At 29.2% G+C, this 22,469-nt stretch overlaps 1 protein-coding gene across 4 annotated transcripts in view; it reads left to right on the top strand.

Annotated features, from left to right (window-relative positions):
* Positions 1–7,450, top strand: part of LOC129965760 (eukaryotic translation initiation factor 4 gamma 3-like) — a 54,872-nt gene extending 47,422 nt beyond the window's left edge. For 2 of the 4 annotated variants that reach the window (XM_056079918.1, XM_056079917.1), the window contains exons 21-26: positions 3,396–3,600; positions 5,012–5,110; positions 5,191–5,331; positions 5,433–5,508; positions 5,622–5,768; positions 6,940–7,450. In XM_056079918.1, the coding sequence (XP_055935893.1) occupies positions 3,396–3,600; positions 5,012–5,110; positions 5,191–5,331; positions 5,433–5,508; positions 5,622–5,768; positions 6,940–7,091 (820 nt within the window). In that variant the 3' untranslated portion in view covers positions 7,092–7,450. The remainder of the gene's footprint in view (positions 1–3,395; positions 3,601–5,011; positions 5,111–5,190; positions 5,332–5,432; positions 5,509–5,621; positions 5,769–6,939) is intronic. The other 2 variants (XM_056079920.1, XM_056079919.1) reach the window with 2 other exon arrangements.
* The last annotated feature ends 15,019 nt before the right edge of the window (positions 7,451–22,469 follow it).

The following is a 22,469-nucleotide window of genomic DNA, read 5'->3' as shown; positions in this document are numbered from 1 at the left end:
ATGTGAGGTTTTCATTTTATTTGCCATCTTCTATCTACAGTTTTCCAATTTTAGGTATGTTGACATTTTTATTTTTTATTTTATAGTGTTTCTTTGTGTAAATATCCCTCATTGTAATACCATATTTGGTGAAAAAGAAAAAAAAATCAGGGAAGCCAAAATGCCAATTTATAGCTAAGCATGGAATGCCAGAATATATCTTATGAAATAGTGACAAACATAAATCAGTCCCTTTCTGCGCATGCGCTGTCTTATTGGCCGCATTATAAATGGCCGAGTGTAAACCCACCTATAATTGTTGTATAATACAAATCATGCTATAGAGAACTTTTAAAACTGGAATTGGGAAATATGCTTGAAACAGGAGATGGTAATAAATATTTATTAAAAATATGACTATATTAAGTATGCTGAAGTAACTTTTGAATTTTTTAGATAAGTTAAATATTACTGAAAAATATTAATAGGAAACAAATTTTCCGACTTCAAAAAATAGGAAAAATTTATTGAAATAACATAAAGAAAATACTCCGCTTTTACCAGTATTGTAGTCGCTTTATTTTTAGATGGATTTCTTATAGAAGTATCAACTTCTATATGGACTCTGATGATAAGGTCTGGATTTATTTCTGCAGATCTTTATCGTTAATGGTCTATTAAACCCTTATTAAATATAAAAAATATATAGTGGCGAATTTTGATAGCCGTAAGCGCTAAAGTACACTCATGTCCAAAATTAACTTCACAAACAAAATCTGCGAAAAATGAAAAACTATTCACTGTGTTGCCACGAAATTTGGCATAGAGGTACACTACAATGGAAGAAAGAACATAGACACATAACAACATGGAAAAGAATTTAATTGGGAATTAAGAAACAGGATATATCAAAATGTGTTATATTATGAATCAGAGATTAAGCATTTATCTCAAGAAACGCCTGTCTAATATGGAATGTGACCACCTTGCACTGCTATAGAGGCTTCACAACGAGCTTTCATACTGTTTATGAGGATGTCAATAAATGCTTGGAGCAACAAAGCCAATTCTTCCAAAAGCGCGGCTTTTAATCCGGAGTCCTCGAGGGCCAGTCCATACGTCGAATATCCTCTTCCTCAAGAAAATCATCAATGATCTGGTCTCTGTGTGGAAGCGCGTTTTCATCCATAAACATGAAGTATGGGCCAAAAGTACCCCGGAACAACCTCACATAGGCTTCACAGATCTCATCCTTCTAGCAATGTGCATTGACAGTACCCGCATCGAAGACGTGCAGTGGTGTACGACTGCCCAACATTATGCCACCCCAGATAAGGATTCCTCTGCCACAAAATCTGTCGATTTTTTTTACGTAGGAGGGGTGATAGTGAGCTCCTCGCTCTATCCAGATGAAGATTCGACGAGTGTCACTCTGTGTGGTAAATCTCGACTCATCCCTGAAAAGAACACGCCCCCATTCTTGCTGTGCCCAAGACTGCTGTGTTAGGCACCACAAGAACCGGGCTTTTCTGTTGGAAGCAGTCAAAGGGACGCACTCAACTGGTCGCCGGGCATAAAGGGTCATCTCTGCTAGACGTCTGTATACTGTTTGTCTAGAAATTCTTATTCTAGACGCAGCAGCAAGGTCAAGAGCAAGTTGAGGAGCCGTTGTCAGCTTATGTCGTCGTGCACTTAATGCCAAATAGCGATCCCGTGCAGGCGTCTTTGCTTTGTGACGGTCTTGGCCAGCCTTCCTGGTTACAGTACCACTTGTTTGGAATTGATTCCACAACCTGGATACCACTTTCGGGGCCACTTGTAACCATTGAGCCACCTCCGCTTGAGACTGCCCAGCTTCAAGCTTACCAACAGTTCTCCATCTCAAGATATCCTCTAAACGATTATAAGAACTCATTCTCACTGGAAATAGGTAACATTTTTTGTTTTAATGCAATATTCACAAAATTGCAGACAAAAATCCCAGATGCCTTAACGGTCTAATTTCAGTAGTTCCTCCAAAACTAATGCTAAACAACATTTTTTCCCACAAAAAAAGGTTAATATCGTGTTAGCGGTCCTTCACAATATATAAAATATAATTTGTTTAAATTTTACTGGTAGCTATTTAGAATTACTTTGAAAAACATATTTGTGACCTTAATTTTGGACATGAGTGTATTTAAACACCCTTATAGAATACTCTTATTGATAGTAAGGAAGTAAATTGAACCAAACTATTAATGTTTTTAACTTTACTTTTATGTTTATTTTCTAATATTCGCTATTTAATTTGTAGAAAATCCCTATATTGTTATTTACTGCATTTATAACTTATTTTCTTTCATTTATATTGAGAATATACATTATTATTGATGATGTATATATATAACAGTTTTTCATGACTGAACTTACATGACTGTATTTTATATGTATAAATTTACATTTGCGTATGTGTATATATTTTAAATTCGAGGAATATTTATGCAGTTCCACTTATATATGTGTTATACAAAAGGTCAATACATACAAGAAAAATTTCAGATTATATTATATTTCGAAAAGTCCAAAATTGTTTATTTTTTTTAAAAATCTATCTGAAAAATCTTTTTCTAAAAGCAATCTATAATTTCTAATGACTTCCTCATTTTTTTTTTTGGGGGGGGGGGGCAGAGGGATTACTTTTAAGGCAGGTTGCTTCTCGAAAAAGTTTAAAAAGCAGTATTCGTGAGGTGTATTGGAATATTGAACAGTTTTTTTTTATTTTATTTTCTGCTTGGTTAAAAAAAATTGGAATTGCAAAATAACCCTATTAGAATACGATGTTTTTCTGTAGGAGAATTTTAACAGAAGAGTATTTATAATCTTTTTCGGCGACGGTTTTTCATTAGAATTAGCAGAAATTTTCGAAAAGTAATGTGGATATCAGTCTAAAATTTTTACCAAACATACCTTCCTATATAATACGCAATATAGAGGAGTTGCAAAAACTTCGTTCGAATAAAAAATTCCCGTGAGAAAATCATATAGTAAATTTCAAACACTTAGCACTTAGCTTAGGGAAGGAAGGTAGGTAAGCAATCTTCTGGTTCTCAGATTTCGTCTAACATCTGTTAGAAGTCTACAGTTTTAGCGAACTTTTAGTCTACAATTTAAAATATTAGAATTTTTACAAAAAAATTTTTTAACATGGCATAAAAATTGTGTCTATATAATCATAACTTTGGAAGCTATCGTTAAAATCACGCAAGATCACCCAAAAATATATTTGCCATTTTCTAATGGGGAATATCAACTAATGCACAGAATTACTGTGTAAAAATTCACATTTTTTATATGCATTTTTGTTAGATATGAAATAATCAATTTATATACATGGTAAATAATGAACTTGTTAACCATCTATGATTTATTTGTAGATTTGCTGGTGTCCTAGAAATTATAGATGATTATGCTCTGGATATTCCTTTAATTTGGGATTATATAGGAGAAATCCTGGAACCAATGGTAGAAGATGTTGAAAGTCCTTTTAAATTATTAAAAGAAGTATTAGAACCATGCATACCATCTGAGAAGGCTGGTATGCTGGTTTCATCCATACTTCACTGTGCTGCCAAGCGGAAGGTAACAAATATAATGCGTTTCCTTATTATTCAAGCAGAAGGTGATAATCCTAATTCAATTACTATCATTTGTTTCTTATAAATTAAATTTGCAGTATTTAATTTTGTAAGTCCATGGCTGTTTTTAACAAATGCCATGTGTTGAATAAGTTTTTAAAACAAACGAAACATTTTTTTTTTGTATTAACCAAATATCTGGAACTTTAACCCTGAATTTCAGGAGAGAGAGAGAGTGTGTGTGTTTGTGTTTGTGTTTCACCCGATATTTAGTAAAGAACCGCATTGTCACAGTATCGAATAGAGAGTAAAGCAATTTCTGGATATGGGGTGCTCAGGTAAAACAACTTATCCAAAACTAATCCAGGCCACTGTTTACTTGGCCGCCGAGATGTAATCCCTAGTGAAGTTTTTTTTAAAGACAAAGTCTTTGTGCCTCTACGTCTCTAATATTTACAGCAGTTGAAACAAGGATAATTAACGTGTTGGACTCATTAAATAGAAATATTCTTTCACAATTATGGCAAGAACCGGAATATCCCAGACATTTGTTGTACTATGTAGAAGTACGCATATGCATATATTTAGGTTGCAAAACTGCTATTTTACTCATTTTTTTTATCTTTGCTAAATTGACTGAATACAAATTTTTGGAAATGTATTATTTGACTTAATTGGAATAGCTTGTCATAGTTAATAGCTTTATGTGGAAAGTATTAATTCATATTTGTATGAATGAAAATAAATTTGCCGGCGTCCTGGCCTAGGAGTAACGCGTCTTCCCCGTGATCTGGACACCCCGGATTCGAGTCCTGGTTCGGGTATGGTTGTTCTTTATCCTGTGTTCTATCTGTGAGGTATCTGAAAGAGCCCTTCTGTAAAAGGTGTAGTGCAAACGAATGTCTGAGTGTCATCTTCATATGAGCTAGAAGTCAGACTTATGCCCTGGGATACTCAGGGGCTTTGCATTCAGAAGCCACTGCACAAACTCGGCTTTAATCGCTGACTTCGTCAGCGGGCTTATCTATGGTAAATGCCATACGTAACAACAACAGAAAATAAATTTTAATATCAAACGGCGAATCTTAATACCATTTTTTAATGCAAGGTGTTTTTTTTTTCTTTTTTGCAATTTGTATAAAAATTTGTAATATAGTTGATTAGTTTTTCAATTGTCCAGAAAATATAAAAATAATATTGGATTATTATAAGCTGTCATTCAGTCTTAATATTGGAACTTCACACAAAACTCATTGAAAGAAAATTTAGCTTGAATGCAAAATACTTTTCTAATGTAAGCATTTAAAGGCAATCAAGGCAAGTGTTAATATTGTTGATTAAAAAGGCTTTAGTGCATTTATTAATTGATTTAGTAACATTACTGATATTATATTAGTATTTTTTTATGTTTGTAGGGCACAATAAAACTTGGAGAAGTCTGGAAAAAATCCGGCGTGCAGTGGTCTGATATCATTGGAACTGATAGGAATGTAGCTGATTTTGTTAAAGAGCATGTGAGAAATTTTCTTCTTATTTTTTTTCTGTATTTAATTAATGATTTCATAAGTTGATATTTTATTTTGTTCCCAAATAGAAACTTGAATTTACCGCGAGCCCAACAATGGATAGTCCTCAGACTCGGATACCGATGGAAGAAATGAAAGAAATGAAGAAGCATTTGTTGTGTCTGTTAGAAAAAAATTCTGAATTAGAAGAAGTTTTCGATTGGGTTACTGTAAATATTCTTTTTTAATATATACGTTCTGCTTTTCTTTTTAAAAAAAATTACTTTCGTACCATATCTTTTCATTTAATTTGAGATAATTTATTTTTTAGGTGAATATATCTAATACTAGCAATCCAATCTTTATCCGTGCCTTGGTAACAGCAGTCCATGAAAGTTGTTTATCAAGTAAGAAATCATTCTATTTGAGAACAACATTCATTTTCTTAACCAAAAAATCAGATCTTATGTCACTTTTGGTCAGTAATTTTCTGTTATTTAGAATGCTTTGCTCCTTTCAGGTTCCGGAACTACATGGGAATTAAATACAAGCAAACTGACATCAAGGATGCCTCTCATATCACTTTATGTATCCACAAATGAAAAATTGCAACTGCAAGCTTTGTATGCAATACAAGCTCTTATGAATCAGTTAGGTCAACCTAGTTGTAAGTGCTTGGGTTATTTGCTTCAGATTTTTATGCTTTGTTAAAAGGATTCTTTTAAAGAAAATGAATCTGCACCAAGAAAAAATATAGACCAATAAAAAAATATTCTGTAGAATGTCAAGTTAACATTTCTTAGAGTTCCAAGGTTATATAATAATATTTTTATGCATATATTTCAAATTATGAAGCATATAGAATTTAAAAGGACTTCTTCATTGAACATTGAATGACAATATTGAAAAATTGTATATGCCACAGTTATACGATATTAAACTGGATTGGCATGAGAGATGGAGTAATTCTATCAAGAGGAGAACTATTTATCGACATTTTAAAAACGTTTCTGTTAACCGAATTGAGGGTTATTTTTATCTTAACCAAGTATACACTGAACATAGTGTATTTTCTGGGCATCAAAGTTGTTTCTTTGACAAAAGTATGACTTGTCAGTGTGGCACCGAGGAAAGATCTGTAAATAACTTGATAAAAGCCTGTGCACTATGGCGAGAACACAGATTCAGATGGCCAAGAAACTGGATGTCTCTTGATGTCGAAGAACTCATAAAAATTCCAGCCATTAAATCCTCTATCAAGGACATTTTGTCAAAGCTCTTGTCTTTAATTTTCTCCTAATGTAAAAAGTTGACGTACATTTATGCATTTTTAGTATTTCACAATTTAATATGTAATGTAAAATGTAATGTTCTTTTTTCTGTACCAATATGCGTTTTTTCTATAAAATCCTTTGTTGTTTGCAAATGTACATGCCATCAAGAGTCGTTTGTTCAAGTTTCCCGCAACGTCTCCGGCTAGATCGAGGTATTGCTTGAATATACTGTATTAAGCTCACAAGTTGATGTATGAATATGAAAATGTTATCTCTAAAAATAAATGTATTATATTTTATTAAATATTTAATTTTCTAATAGAATGTTCATGACAGAACGAAACAATTTATTTTTTTACTTTTGACTAATTTGAGAAAAACGCATTTTGTAGCTAAATTGAAGTTTACATGCGGCATTAGTAATATTCAAGATATTAAAGTAGTGATTTTGTGACTCAACCTTAATCTTTAAAAATTATTCATATTAATTATTCCAAATTGTGTATTCAGAAATAATGTTTTTGTGATTTATATATATTACAAAAACCTCCCTTTTTTTTCCAGGTCTTCTGCATCAAATTTTCGATATTTTATGCGCTGATGATGTTATTAGTGAAGAATCTTTTAGAGAATGGGAGCAGAGTGATGATCCCAATGAAGCGGATGGCAAGATTGTTGCTGTTCATTCCGTGAAAACATTTTTCACTTGGTTATGAGAACCTGAAAAAGAAACTGAAGGACTGAACGCTGCGTGACTATCACTGGACTACTTGCCAGTGACTGTGTATAAATACACAATAAAAAATTTAAATGCTTTTCATAGACTCAAAAATGAAATATAAAAGATGAATGTTTGGATCTCTTTTCAGAGTTATTTTTGAAAATGGTATATTGTTTGTGCAATTATTTGTGTAAACAGAGGAAAGATCTGATAAAAATATTCCTGCGTTGATGAGTGAATGGCATTTGTATGTGTTCGTTTTTGTAAGAATGTGAGTTAGTTCACCTTTCTATGATTTAAATGCCTGTATAATTTTTGGTATTAAATGGGATGGTCTTTACATCATTTTTTTCTTACAAAAACCGGTTGCTAATGTTTAAATGCCTTTTAGCTTTTCTTTCATAGTAACTAAATTGCATTGAATTGTTCTCATCCAGTATTTAAAAAGTACGATTTTAGTTTCTTTAAATTAAATGTGTATAACTGACTTTTTGTGAATATAGTAATCTAATCATTAATGTGTAGACGGACGAGACTTTTTATAATTTCATTATGAGGTAGATGAAAATAAGACGAGTTTCAGGAACAGTTATTTATTTTTTAAGTTCTACATTTCAGAAGATAAAACAACACAAACACAAAAAAACACGACACTCACTAGAATGCAATCTAATAATGACCCACAAGAAGGATAATGGGAAATATACTTGATATTAATAAGATAACGCCATCTGTTGTATCAAAATAGAAGGTAGGAGAGTTATGTAACTGCTACAATTGTGGATAAAAAGAAAATTTTACTTCTCTTATGAAAATTGTATACGTATGTATACAATCTTAAAGGTTGTGCTTTTTTGCTTATGGCAAATATTCATTTTCAAGAGGAAATGCTCTGCAAATTGGGTGAATAAATTATTTTTAAATATTAATTTATCTTGTATTAATATTTAGATGAAATGTGATTTAAATGAGCGTATTTTTTCTTTAAAAATAAACAGTTTTCATCAATTTTATATAAAGGTATAATTAAATATTACGAGAAGTTTGAAGGTTATAAGTCTAATTACGCTTAAATATCTCACAAAGAATGGTAAGGTTAATTTTATCACACGGTGAATTGGAAGAAAAATGTAAGAGCCTGATTTTAGCCTTTGCTTTTTTCTTTTGAATTGTGATAATTAAACTGTAAGATAAAAACAAATGTATTATATATAGTAGAGAACTTTGAGAAATGAAGTCACAGGTTCTAAATTAATTTGAGATTCCTTAAAGGGAAACTTGCGAATAATAAAAAAAAAAAGCATTCACTTATTTACGCTTATTATTTTACTTTTATACTTATTTATTATACTTATTATTTTTATACTTTTATATTTATACTCTTATACTTATTTATAATGCTTATTTTTTCATCTTGATATGGAGATCATACTTATTTATTTAATTATAATATAAGGAATTTCCTAAGGCTACCCTTGTATTTCATGTATATGTGCATTTTTTAAAATTCGTATAAAGCTTTCATCAGTTTTTCTTAAGTATTAAATAGGAATCAAAATTAAAGAAGAATCTCAGATTGTATCATTTTTCAAAAAAAAAAAAAAAAAAACACGCCTGAAAATATCTGTGTTGTATGACTTTTAATATCGGAAAGTGTGTGTGTGTGTGTGTTTGTTTCACTTTCTTTTGAGTAACGACCATACAAAAAGTATTTGGAATTGCAAAACAATAATATTAAAATTAAATTTTTTTCGAAAATTGTTTTAGAAAAATAAATATAGCCTTTTTCAACAAACATTCTCCCCTCCCCTTTCCCATTGCATTAATCGAATTCTTCAAAAAAATAATACGGGTATAAATTTTATATTTTTAATAGATATTCCCTCCTGTATAACATGTATTTTAGCGGAGTTGTAAAATCTTCACTCAAATAAAATATTCTGCTGGTAAAATCGTAAAGCAGTTTTCGGACATTTAACTCTAAGCCTTTCCGATGAAAATTTATTTAAAATCACGTCTAGTATAAAATATATTTATAGTCTAAATTATATCTATTAACATTTTTTTTTTTTTTTTACTAAGAATGTAAATTTAAAAAGAAACATTTTTGAATGACGATGATAGAAATTTATAATGTTAAATAACAGGAAAAAAAATAATTTTAGAATGGGACATAAATATGTATATTAAACAGAATTAAAATTATTCTTTTGATAAATAAGATACTTAATACTTAATAATACTTAAATAATAGAAAATACTTAATAGATAATTCTTAAATAATAGGAAAAATTAATTTTAGAATCTGACATAAATATGTATATTAAACAGAATGAAAATGATATTTTTGAAATGGTAATAAAAGAAATTTTAAAAAAGAGAAATTTCATCAAAAAGATATCAGAGTACTTATAATTATGTCTATTTTACACATCATTTTATATAACACTCTTTTTCATTTTTGCGCATCTTATAATACTCATTTCTTAACAAAAAGAGATAAATTATTTTAAAAATTCTGATTGAAAATGGCTCAATCATTGACATAAATTCTTTTAATAAAAAATTATGCATGGAATTGATATAATTTGATGGTAAATATAAATAATATATGAAGGCAATGAATTTTGTGGAATTCATTTATTTCAGAATTATATAGTGTGCGAAAGGATATGCAGGAATTATAATTACAAAGACAAACTAAATAAATAAAAAGCAAATTACTTATAATTTTTGAAACAAATATTTTTTTAAATATGCATATTAATGCAATGGTAATTGGTATTGCTTATATTACCAGATAATCATTTTCTTTTATTTTAAAAATAGTGTCTTTCTAGAGCGGATTGCTTGAATACATTTCACCAAATAATCTCAGTAAATTGTTCTTAATTATGTCGCCTGCAAGGAATATAAAGGCTTTGCCTAAGAAGTTAAAAAAATGTTTACTGCATCCCTTTACAAATTTTTTCAGAAGAATGCACTTATTGAATAATAATTATTTTCAAGTACTTTTTTTTATTTCTAATTTTACTCTAAACTAAAACAAACGCGTTAAAAGTTTAACATTAATTACTGCTTTTTGTAATATTGATATTTTGTAATAACATCATTTTTGCACAAATAATCCTCATTAAATTTCACAGAGTTTTTTAAAAAGGGATCCTTGATGTTTAATTTATCACACCATTTATTTATCTCTTAATCAATGGCAGTTTATTCTAAGTTTTCCAACTCAAGTTCGCGGATGGGCCATCCATCTCAAAGGGAGTGGAAATGGTGAAATTCAAATTTTCATTTCGCCATAACTTTCTTAATATTGAAAATAGAAAAATAAATCAAGTTAGCGCCTCATTAGGACCAACAACTTTTGCACTTAAAGTTTTTCGATAGCTGCAATTGCTTCGAAGTTACGGACGTTATGTAAAAATAATAGGTAAAAAATTCCAGAAACTACGTGTTTTTTAGTTCTTTTGAATATATATATTAAAAAAAAATCTCGTTATTCCGGAGCTTTCATTAATTTGTATAGTCCTTTTTTTTTTTTTTTTTGGTTTGATGTTTGCCGTATTACTGACAGTATATGGCAAATATTGTTAAAAAAAGAAGCCGTTATATCTTTAATTGAAATATGTGTACTTTTATTTACCGTACAATAGCGATTACTTGACTAAAAGGTTGCCAAAGATATCATGTTAGTCTGTTAATTTCCGGGGATTTTCGGTTCACGAGGGGTCAATATTATTGGACGAAAGTCCGACCCCTCACAGAAAAAATCCTTTGTTTGAATCCCTGCCTGAGGCACGACCTTCGTAATACAAGGCCTCACAACTCCCAACGCGTTCAGCCCGTGACGTCACGAGTTTGGATGAATTTTCAAGAAAACTCTAAAGGCAGCTGGTGTAAAAGAGTGCGGTTAGTCACGGTAGATGTTGGCGTAGCGAAGTGCGGGTAATGTGTTACTGGTTTTATTTAAAAGTTTTCTGATCTTTTTTTTCATATTAATTTTAATTTATTGTAATAAAGATGCCTAGTGCGTGCTGTGTTCCTAATTGTAAAAGTAATTACACGAAAAATAGCCCCAATATTTCAGTATTTTCGTTTCCAAGAGATGAAAACACTAGAACAGCATGGATCTCTGCTGTAAAGCGGGACAATTTCGTGCCAACTAAGTATAGTAAGGTAAGTTTGATTCTTTTTTGTACAGTTTTTAGTTAATTAATTCTCTTGAACTGTGAAACATTTAAAATTATGTATAACTTCCATTTATCTTCTGTCATTTTGTTTTCTCTACATTTAGTTGCTTATGCTTCCAATTACTTTGTTATTGTTTGCTTGAGCTAAATAAAAAAATTTCTTTGTTTTATTGTTATTTCTCATAGTCTTTTTATTTGTTCTTAATATTTAAAATGTTTTGTTTCTGTATCTTTTTAATTATACTTCATATATATTTTTTAAAATTTGACTTAGGCCTAATATTTGTTTCATATATTATGTAGGTCTGTGCTAAACATTTTCCAGAAAATCAGTTTTTAACTGTTAGAGAAGCGTTTAATACCAGTACAGGAGAACTTATTCAAGTACCAATAGAGTATAAAAGGTAGGTTTTTTTTAGAAATATGTAATAATTATCACCAAAATCTTACAAAGTACTTAAGTGATTTACTGTTATTATACTCTTATAAAAAAAAGTTTAAAATCATCTAATGAATAATAAAACTTAATTTTTAATTATATATATCAGGACTATAGATTGTAGCAAATTAAATTTATATTTTGTTCTAAAATATAATGTAAAAAAGTTAGATATAGTTGTAAAACAATATGAATTGCATGCTCGTATAGGTTTAGAAAATGTAGTTTTTGTTTATCTATAAATCATCAGATTATATATAAAACAATTAATATTTATTATTTTTAAATATCATTAGTTATACACAATCTTTAGTTATAAATGAATGCAACTTTTACAAAATATCTTAAACTTTTTTAAAAAAGTAATGAAAAGTTAACTGTTTTAAAATGAATTTTTCATACCTTGTAAAATCAATTGATTAATTCATGTAGAATATTGTATTACTTGAATGGTATTATAAATAATTATTTTAGATATTCCAACACAACATTGAACTATTTATTTTGGATGAATGAATGTTTCTGTTGATTTTAAATTTTATTATTTAATAGTATGATTTTATTTAATACTGTCCAACATACGTTAGCTTTCAGTTTATGCATTATTAAATTACTAATTTTTTTTTATCTAATGAATTCCACTTTTTTTTTTTCTAGGCTTGTACCTGGTGCTGTACCTTCAATTTTCCCTAATTTACCCTCATATTTTTCCTCGGAATCAAAAGCAAGAAGAGAAACTCCAATGGACAGGGCAACACGTAAGGATATGGAAAACTTAAAAGCAGCTTTAAATAGCAGTCTCCAGGACATAGCAAAAAAAGAGGAGTTAGAAAAAATCAACACTTTTTCTGATTTAATTTTAAAATTTAAAAACTTTGAATCAAATATATGGAGTGTAATTCAAAAAGCAAAAGAAATAATTTTTATTTGTCTAGACACTTCTCAAGCTCCTAAGGTAAGTCATTCTTTATTAATTTCTTCCAAATTAGAAGCCCATGCATATGTTGCAGATCATGCAGGTTAGAAGTTTAGGCAATTTTTCTTTTCCATTAGTCATAAGTAAATCAGGTACAATTATAGAAATTCTAGATCATTTAGAAAATTTTATGTATGAGTTAAAAGGGAAAATTGAAGTAAAAGATACAGTCCAGTTAATAGGCAACTTATTAAAGGCCCTTTCGGAAAATTCTGAAGTTAGCTCGCAAGCAATTGATTTTTTGATGGAGCAAGTTTCTTTTCTTGGAAATAATAAATATGCAAGCAGATATTCATCTGATATAATGATATTTTCATCTTTACTGTATACTATAGCACCATCTGCATATAAATTCCTAAGACAAAGTGGATATTTGGTTCTGCCTCATCCAAATACTATAAATCATCTGTGTTCAAAGTACAGTGTAAGCCCACAATTAGAACAGCTAGATTCATATTTTTTGTTGTACATAAAACAGAAATTTAAATATTTGCGGGAGAAAGATAAAATTGTGACTTTATTGCTAGATGAAGTTCACATAAAAGAATATTTTGAGTATAAAGGTGGTTGTGTAACGGGCATGTCGTGTGATTCTGAAGCTTCTGCTTCTAGTGCCCAAGTTTTTATGGTCAAAAGCTTTAGTTCAGAAAAAAAACCTAGCTGTAAAGAAAGCAGAAAAAAGAAAGGAAAAAAAATTAAAAATTACTAACTTGAAAAAGAGGAAGGATGATAAAAATATTTAATATTAAACTTTCAAGCATAATAAGTAATATCAGTTTAAATTGTTAATTGACTTTTATCACAATTGTTTCTTTTAATATTGTTATTAACTTTTATTTATAAATTTGTATTTTAACTTTATTTAATACTAGCCGCCTTTGGCGACCAGCCGGTTCGCCAATCTTAATGTTCGTTAAAATTTTAATAATTAAATATTTTATGCAATTTCTACTTTAATAGCTTCTTCATCAAAATATTTTAAAACTTCAAATTTTGATTATCATATAATTCATTCATAATATTATAAAGGCCTTCAGTCATAACGTAATATGTATCTCTCTAATTTTCTGTTACCCCTCGTAGAATTTATGCTTTAAATTAAAGTGGAAAGAATTTATCTTCAATTAATATAATAATATTTTTTACTGAAACAAAGAATTTTTTTATAATCTGATTACTGAAAATAGAGTCACTCAGCGTTTAAACTTTATGGGCACTAAAGAATATCTTTTTTAATTTCTGTAATATCTCAAGAGTTGGTCAACAAAATTTTTTTAGATTCATTATGAGCAGATCGATTATTTAACAATGTCTAATTTTAAATGCATCAAACACTAAGAAAATAAAACGAATCGTTTAAAATAAACGGTTGAAAACAGGTTTTAAAAAAACTACTTAAAAAACGATGTACTTAAAACTATAAGCATATACAAAAAATATATAACATAAATACAATTTACTTACAAAAGCATGCAACTAACCCACAAATAATTTAAATCATCCATTGATAAACGTTGTCATGGCAACAATCAGAACAGAATGCGCATGCGTGAATTTTCTTCGCCGGTTACGTAACGCAAATACGTAATTTTTTCTACGCCAGTTGGGGTAACGCTATGCGGATTAGAAATTTTTAATTTCCTTTATTCTGTTTTATTTTAATTCAAAAGTACTTCAGAATGAATCTGAAAGATTGATTCATTAACAATGTTTAATTTTAAATGCATCAAACATTAAGAAAATAAACAGAACCGATTGAAATAATCCGCCGAAAAATTTTAACCCTAGCCTCATTACTGTTGGGAGAAAAAAAAACTGAAGCCTTTCTCGTTTGGCGCTGGAGATAATGGAAGATTTTTTTGGCGGAAAAGTTGGCGGTGGGGAAAATGGAAGATTTTTTTGGCGGGAAAGTTAGTTTTTAATTAATAATTAAAATTCTAATTAAAAATTCGAAAAAAGGAACCCCAGGTGCACATTCCCAACCTCCAAGGTATACATGCTCCAAGTTTGGTAGCTGTATGTCAAACGGTCTGGCCTGTAGAGCGCCAACACACACACACACACACACATTGAGCTTTATTATAAGTATAGATTATAATTATTTTCATTTGTCTGTGTGAAATTTATAATAAAGTTGGGAAACAAAATGTATTTTGTTATTGTCTCTCTGAAAATAAAATGTTATGATTCAAATAGTGTGTGATTTTTTTTATTTGTGTTGTCCTTTATTGTTACTTCAGATTAAGTATAAATGCATTGAAATGTGAAATCAGATATAATAAAAGCTAGTTTATTAAATTGTATGAATTACTAATATATTAAATGAAAACAATTCTTAATGTGAAAAAACAAGGTGTGAAAGTAATTCTTTTTTATCAACAGAATTAGTTGGTGTAAAATTTAAATCTGATATTAAACACATTAGTATTTTATTTGATAGTTCATAAGTAATTTGAGAAGTAAACAATTATATGTTAATTTATAAAATACATGTATTACCTGTCACTACAATAAAAAAAAATCATCAAAAACTTTAAAAAGTCTTAATGATTAATTTAATTTCAAGCTTTAAAAAATATTTTCAAGGAAAAAATAAAACGATTTTTAACAGCTTTTAATAAAATAAAAAAAAACTCTATTAAAACAAGAAAACTAACAATACCTCAATGTATATATCTAATAAATTTACATCTTCGAAAGTTTGAATGTTATTAAATGGTCAATACGCTATAGAGGACTTTCAAGATTTTCTATCATGTCGTTTCTTTTATTCACACGGGAAAAAATAAATCTTGAATTTTATGCAAGATTAATGTCTTAATATTTGGAATAATAAGTTATTTTTAAATGAATTTAAAACATATCTAAACATCAAGGAAGATAGCAGGATTCTGCTCACGGCAGGCAATCATCCTAATCGTGTGACGTCACGAACTAGTTGTGAGGCCTTGTATTACGGAGGTCGTGCCTGAGGGTGACCTTTGAGAAAGCTTCAAGCCGGATTTATAATTTCTTTTTTTATTCTTTTTTCATTTTTCTTGCTTATATGAACATAATATTTTTACTAATTTGGTTAGGTTCATCTGTGTTTTAGTGGTAGCAGCATTAGCGCTCTCTAAATACATTTGTATCTTTTTTAGTTTAATTCAGAAAAAATCTTTTGGTGTTTTTTTTTAATTTGATTCAGAAATTTTTTTGATTGAAATTTCGTAATGTTTGTATTTTTGATTATTTCTTGCCTAGTCTGTTCACTATGTTCGCCAATGGTCTGCAGTTAATACACAAATGCCGAAGAACATTTTTTAAAAAATTATAATAAATTTCTTTTTATTTGAATTAATAATTATAATTGAAATATTGAAATACGCAACAAAATTATCTTAATTCCAATATTAATTTTAAAAAAGCAAACGATTTTTTGCATCAATATAAAAGAAAAATCAAACGATAAATTCGTATTTTCTATTATAAAACATTATTATTTGCATTTAATTGAAAAAACAATTGCAAATGACAGTTAATTTTTGAAATATGTTTAAGATGCAGAGATAAACTTTTAGTTCTTAACGACTGATACGGCTTTGCTTAAAAACCTCAGGTTTTCAATAATATAAGCTGTAACAAACCCAGGTTTGTATATGATTTTTATAATATTTGAGCTTTGTATTATTTATTTTACAATAAATATTGAATTGTGCGGTAGCAAAAGAAACATTACCTATACTTGCTTCAATATATAGTGCTTCAGTTTTATTTTATTGTATGCGAAGTATAGAAGTATTGTAATCGTCAAAAAAAGTTAAAACTTTAGAATTTGACCAATCTTTTAGTTTCAGGTCTCCCTGAACCCGATATATATATATATATATATATATATATATATATATATATATATATAATATGTTTTTCAGCAAGTTTGTAAACTGGCCGAACACAAATATAATAAATAATACGATAACTCTAAACTGCTTTGAGATGGACGGATGACATTTGGTATACGAACTTACGATAAAATTTGTAGATACCTATCAAATTTTGAACTAAATCCATTCGGAGAAAGACTGTCTTTCTGTTTGAGTACAAATGGACTCAATATCTATAAAGGGCAAAGAAATACATTAGTACAGTTTAATACACATATTTCCCATTTAAAATATAGATTCGTTTCAAATTTTGAACCATATTTATCAAGCTGTTGACGATTTGTCTTTCACATGTAAGTAAATGCAATAATTCATAAATGCAATGACTTAAATTAATGAAATTTGATATGTTGTTTCATGACTGTAATTGCAGCCCCGTGTCAAATTTTGGCGCCAAAAGGCACCCAAAACACATTCTCGAGATAGATTCAATAAAATTACTGAATTCATGCCAAAAACCTGTATTTTATAACTATCGTTCACCAATGCCATGAAAAATATTCGCGAACTTTACCCGAGGTTCACAATTTTATGCTGGGGGGGGGATTGATTGGAGGTACGCGATAATATTTTTGTTAAAAGATTGAAAAGAATTTAGAAACAGTAATTTAGATGATAAGGGATCGATCGACCTTTCTTCCCTTCCAACTTGCCGTGAGGAATTTTTTTTCTTCTGTAATTGGATTTTTAAAATTTTTTATTGATATGATGATTTTTTCCGAAATATGAATGAGGCCCATTCCATGGATTTTGAAACCAAGGGGCAAATTTTTTTTTAATCTATTATCATGGTTATAACACATAATTTTAATGAAAAATATCTGATTTTGCTTGTTGTTGACTTGATTTTTGTGTAAAAATATTAGATCTCATCAAAAATTGCATTTTTTAAAACCTTGGCTGAGAATTTGTAAATGGCCTGTTTCATTATTATATTTTTTAAAGGTTTCTATAATTATTTCACCTTTCATAAGGTGCCTATAGAATTTTAATTTTCAATTGTTAATATGTTTTTAGTAATACTATATCAAAAAATTACAAATTAATGTCTATTTTGGCTTTGTTTTAACAATCAAAGCTAATGAAGATTGTGGAGTGTCACATACATGACCATTAAAACTTTTTTTTTATTTTTTGCATCATTAAATTAATAGAAAGTTCTAAATTTTTATTTTCTAAATATAATCATACTATTTGATGAAACTGCATTTAAAAATTTAAAAAATATTATAATTAATTTATAATTTTCAATGGTCAGGTATGTGACTTCAAGCAGTTATGTATGTGACATTGAATTATAAAATCCAAAGCAGTTATTTTAAATTCATCTCACCAGATGGCAGTACATTCCTTTACTTCTCCAGCTATAACCTAATGTTTGTTTTTAAGCAAAGGTTCACAGCACACTGTGTTTGAAGTATGCTGCAAGTCAGATTTTGCTATCTTTAAGCATCTTAGTCTTATTTTGCTATTTTAAGCTTAAAATATGGATGATGAACAAAGAATAAAAAATGCTACTAAACAAAAGAGATATTATGAGAAAAAAAGAAATGATCCTGATTTTAAAGAGAAAGAAAAGCTAAGGCAGAAAAAAATAAGAGATTTAAAAGCAGCAACTATGACAAAAAAGGAGAAAAAGAAACAAAAGCAAGCAGCTAGAGAAAGGCAGAGGAAATGCAGAGCAGCCAAAAAGATAAGTAATTCTACAAAAATTTCAAGTTTGAATTCTTCTATTGCGACTACCCCAGAATGTTCTCCTTATACAGTTCCCCAGACACTTGGCAAAGCAGTTAAAAAAACTTTGAAAGCCTTACCAACCTCACCTCGAAAACGAATGGCTGTAGTCAGCAATTTAGTGGAAAAGGTAGGTTTAAAACTGCAAAAGGAAAGAGAGTCCAATATCAGTGATAATAATCAAAACAAAGAACTTGTGGCAGACTTCTTGTGCCGAGCAGACATAGTCTACACTGCTCCAGGAATGCATGATGAAATGATAATTTGGGAAAATGGCATTAAAAAACGTGTTCGTAAACATTTTCTTACAATGTATATGAAAGAAGCACATGCTTTGTTTAAGGAAGAAAATCCAAGCATTAATATTGGATATTCAAAATTTTGCAGTTTAAGACCTAAAAATGTTCTTCTTCTTAAAGACACACCTAGTGATCAGTGTAAATGCAAGAGTCATGAGAATTTCATTCTTTTGTTAAAAGGATTAAATATTGATTATAACAATGATTTTTGGAAAGAAGTGCTGTGCAATTCAGACTTGGAATCAAAGTGTTGGGAAACAAAATGTGATAAATGTAATGCTGGAAAATTGCTTTTAGATTTTATTGGCAAAAAAGGATTAAATAATGCTTCTAATGTACAATGGCACCAATGGGTTAAGTCAGAAAATAAGCGCTTCTATAAAGAAACCAATGAAGGTTGCATAGCTGAATTAACTGATAATGTTTTAGAAAATTTTCAAAGTTTTAAGCAGCATGTAAAAATTAAACGAATCCAAGCTGCTGCCTTTCAATCTGATATAAAGCAAAGCAATACTGTTGTATTGCAAGTAGATTTTGCTATGAGTTATTCATGTGAGTGGCAAAGTGAAATACAGTCTGCACTATGGAGCCGGGAAAACGTAACTTTGTTTACAGCTGCATTATTTGAAAAGAATCATAAAACACAGAGTTATCTTATTGTAAGTGATACTAAAGATAAATCTAAGCTATCTGTGTCTGCTTTCATTTTGAAGCTTTTGGAAATTATTAAATTTCAGGCAAATAAACCAAAATTAATAATTTGGAGCGATGGACCATCCAGCGAGTTTAAAAACAAATTTATTTGTTACTTCCTCTTTATTTTATTCAAAACACAAAAGCATTTTTCTAGTTTCGAATGGAAATATTCAGCAACTTCCCATGGAAAGGGAGTTGTTGATGGGATAGGAGGTACTGCAAAGTCCCGAGTCTATGCGGAAGTAAAGGCAAGAAGAGCTATAGTACAGAATGCAGTTGATTTTGCTACAGTTGCTGCAAAAGTAGTACAAAATATCACTGTCATTCCTATGCTGCAAAAGGATATAGATAAAACTCAAATTGATTGGAATTTAGCTAAGGATGTTCCAGGAATTAAAAAAGCCCACATAATTAAATGTTTGGATGAACACATTTGTTTATTTACAAGTCAGCAAAATTTGGATACAACTGTGCAAGAGCTATGCTTTTGTAAAAATACAGAACAGTGTTTGAAAAGAACTCCATTACTTGCACAAAATCACACTTCTGCATATATTTCACTTGGCAAGTTTTTACTTGTAAAAGTGTTTGGAAAAAAGTCCTGGAAGCCTTATGTAGCACAGGTGTCTGCATTAGATAACACCGAAATCAATGTTATTTTCCTAAAGCAGGTATCCGTATGCAACTTCATTTATCAAGAGAATGATATAGGAGTTATTCAGCGGGATGACATAATTAGAGTATTGCCAACACCTATAATTAACGGTCGCAATACTGTAATATTTCAAAATGCAGTTATGTGAAATTGAACGATGTCACATACATGACTACTTGTCACATACATGACCTGTAAAGTTACATTTTTTTTTTAATTGAAAAATTAAAGAAATATTTAATGCATTTATTAGTTTGTCTTCATTAAACCTTTTTCTTATGGGAAACTTTTTTTAAGCACGTTTCATGCATATAATTCACTGATTTTTTTAAAGAAAGTTGGTGTTATCAAATCACAGTTCCAATTTTTGTCACATACGTGACTATCTAAAAAAAATTTTAAAAGGTCTCTCAAAATTTAAATACAAATATATTTTTCATTACCATTTATTAAAACTCTTTTTTAATTGTCTAACAAAATTAAATTTTTGACTTTCACTACATTTGTACATAAATTTATCAGATATTTATGCATATCTTTTAGTCCGATTGTCACATACATTACCGTGGAATGGGCCATGAATGCACCAAAGGAAATTTAGATTTTTGAAGATTATATAAAAATGAAGTTATATTATGCACTCTGCAGTTTTACATACAATATACGTTTACTTTTTATAAAGATAGCAAAGAAACCTTCAATATAATTTTCGTAACTATCACATACACGCTTCTCTGTTGTAGTTAAATTTCGTTTAATTACAACGAAAATTATCATAATAAGCAGAAGTTCGGTATTACTGCAGCGGCTAACAATCCAACTTCTGAAATGATGTCTGTGGCGGAAAGGCAACAAAGGCTGTCATAAAACTTGTTTTTCGTTTCTAGACGCACGCTGATTTCTCACGCATGCGCCTTTATTTCGATGGCAGATTCGTGAATGGTCAGGACGTCATCAATTTGTTTACCTTTTTTATCGCCAAATCTACATCTAATCGTCGCACGTATCTCTCTGGTAAACCCTGCGCAATGCGGTTTGCGCACTAATGCATTTGTTTGGATGTATCACTACGTTCTGTAATCATCTGTGAAGCATACGGCTATTCATATTTCTGTATGATTAGAATTTATCGATACATCAGAAAAGAATTCGGAAAACTAAGAAGGATATTTTTAAGATAACATATTGATTCTTTATCTTCAATAAATATTAAAAATCAGAGCATTCTGGAATTAACCATCCTATTTAATTTATCTCGTTAGATTCGCCCAAATTATTGCGCGGTCAATTTAATAAATTTTCTGGAATTTTTTAATAGAATGTACCATTATTGCTTAGTTTTTTTTTTAATATCAATATTTATGTAGAAGAGCTTATTTAAACCGAAATCCTTCTACCACCACTTTTTCAGATGTATTAAAAGTCATAAGATAATTCTTTTAATTTCACAAGACACTTTTTTTTCATTTTGCTAATTTAAACCTCATAGATTTATTTTTTATTTAGAAGTGTTATCTTTGCCAAATACCTACTTATTTTTGCTATTATGTCTTATGTGTAATTACATGTAAATGATCTGTACCCCTTCGAAATGGCTGTTCTATTTAAATTTCTTGCAAAAATGTTTCCCATTCTTTGATTAAGCAACAGTAAAAATAATTTGAGTAAAAATCTTGAAAAATATCAATATTTTTTAAAAGCTGTATTATTTTTGGAGATTTTATGCTTAAATATTGCTTTATTGTATAATGAGTCTGAAAACAATTATACGTACACTTGGAACAGGAATAACTTAATCACATTTTTTTTTTTTTCTTTAGCATTTTATTCTCATGTTATTTTTTTAAAATTTTCATCTCCTTTGCAATGACGTCAGTTTTGTACAGAAAATTTAGTTGAATAGAAAGAAAAACTATTAACAATAATAATAAAAAAGTTTTAAAGCTGATGAAAAAATGATTAAATAAACTCAAATGTTCTTCTTTTTCCTTAAGGATAAATTACTCAGTTCTAATTGTATTAAATATAATAAAAGTTTTATTGATATGATTGAGATATAATAAAATATTATTAAAGTAATTATTGCTAATGTAGTAAACACAGAGAAAGAGATCCTTCTCTGTGGGAGTAAATTAGTTTTTTTAATTATTTTACTCTATTACGTTAATTACAAAATTGTAAATTACTTGGAATTGCAAAATATGTGAAAAATAAAAAGTAAACGATAATGTTATTAAGAATTTAATATACTTCTTATTTTTAATTATTAAATTTTATTAATATTCTTATGAATTATATTAGCTAAATGGAGCTTTATATTGAATTGGAAGTACATAGTCATATTACGGATTTAAGAACTATTTACTAAAGCGGATGCATGAAAACCACTCATTACCTTAACAAATCCGTGGTAAAAAGAGATTTGGTATCCGACTTCGGTGAACTATCGCCCACT

This window comes from Argiope bruennichi, chromosome 4 (genome assembly GCF_947563725.1).
Source record: "Argiope bruennichi chromosome 4, qqArgBrue1.1, whole genome shotgun sequence".
Classification (NCBI taxonomy): domain Eukaryota; kingdom Metazoa; phylum Arthropoda; class Arachnida; order Araneae; family Araneidae; genus Argiope; species Argiope bruennichi.
Note: the sequence above shows the minus strand (reverse complement) of the source record. Positions and strands in the feature narration are given on the sequence as shown.